The following is a 1,034-nucleotide window of genomic DNA, read 5'->3' as shown; positions in this document are numbered from 1 at the left end:
GGGATGTTATAACAGAAAATAATTCGTATAACAATATAAAATGCACTTCAGATGATTTATCAGGGCATGCACAGTTAAAGAATAAGGGATTAAATGATTTGGAAATTTATAAAGAAAAATTTAAGAGTAAATATCCTAAAAGGAAAGGTTTTAAAAGACTAGATTGTTATTGTGAAAAAAAAATATTTGATATGATTGATATAATAGGTGAACAGGAAGTAGGAACTAGCAGTTATAACAAAAAATTAAAAAAAGTAATAGTTAGAAAATGGGGTATACGAACTATTGTAATGTGTTTAATTCCATTGATTGGAATAATAATACCAATTTTAAATTTAATCAAAAAAACAAGGTAGTGGGAATCAAAAGGATTCCATTTTGTTTACATCTGGAATACCCAAACCCGTGTGTTACATATATTGTATTTTTTTTTTAATATTAGCACTTATAATTATATTTTTGGTCATTTACACCACAATAAAAGTTGTAAAATATCACAGATTAGAAGCTGGAAAGGGTAAATAGAATTTTAGGGAATATTGTATTTTTTGTAATGATATTTTTTTCCCTAAATGGTATTCGTAATATATGAAAAAATGCATTAATATGGAATGATTGCAATGATAATATAGTAAATATGATTTTATTTATATTTTATATATAAAACAGCAATTTTATATACATTTATTTGTTTGTACTTTTTGATTTTATGATCGTTCTCCTTGTAATGTACATTCATATTAATACGTGAATTAATGTCCTGTTGTTATAAATAACATTTTAAATTAATATAGATAATTAATTTAATAATGATTTTTCATTAAATAAAAATACATTCTTAGTCATTAGTGTAAAATAAGTATTATATTGAATTTGTATTAAATGTACATCTTTAATAGAACAAATTTAGATATGTACAATCCATATTAGTGTTCAGTTTGAATGTGATAATGAATTTTTGTGTATGCAAGATATACACCTTTCTTATAATCTTATTTTCTTAATAAATGATTAGAATTTTATTGTGTTAAAAG

At 22.5% G+C, this 1,034-nt stretch overlaps 1 protein-coding gene across 1 annotated transcript; it reads left to right on the top strand.

Annotated features, from left to right (window-relative positions):
• Positions 1 to 63: 63 nt before the first annotated feature.
• On the top strand, positions 64 to 352 carry PCYB_008120 (CYIR protein; the record flags this gene model as incomplete). The annotated part of the gene is made up of 1 exon (XM_004228233.1): positions 64 to 352. A coding segment is annotated over one exon (287 nt), but the record flags the coding sequence as incomplete, so codon positions are not given.
• Between the last annotated feature and the right edge of the window lie 682 nt (positions 353 to 1,034).

This window comes from Plasmodium cynomolgi (genome assembly GCF_000321355.1).
Source record: "Plasmodium cynomolgi strain B DNA, scaffold: 1574, whole genome shotgun sequence".
Classification (NCBI taxonomy): Eukaryota; Apicomplexa; class Aconoidasida; order Haemosporida; family Plasmodiidae; genus Plasmodium; species Plasmodium cynomolgi.
This window is presented reverse-complemented; position numbering and strand designations above follow the sequence as displayed.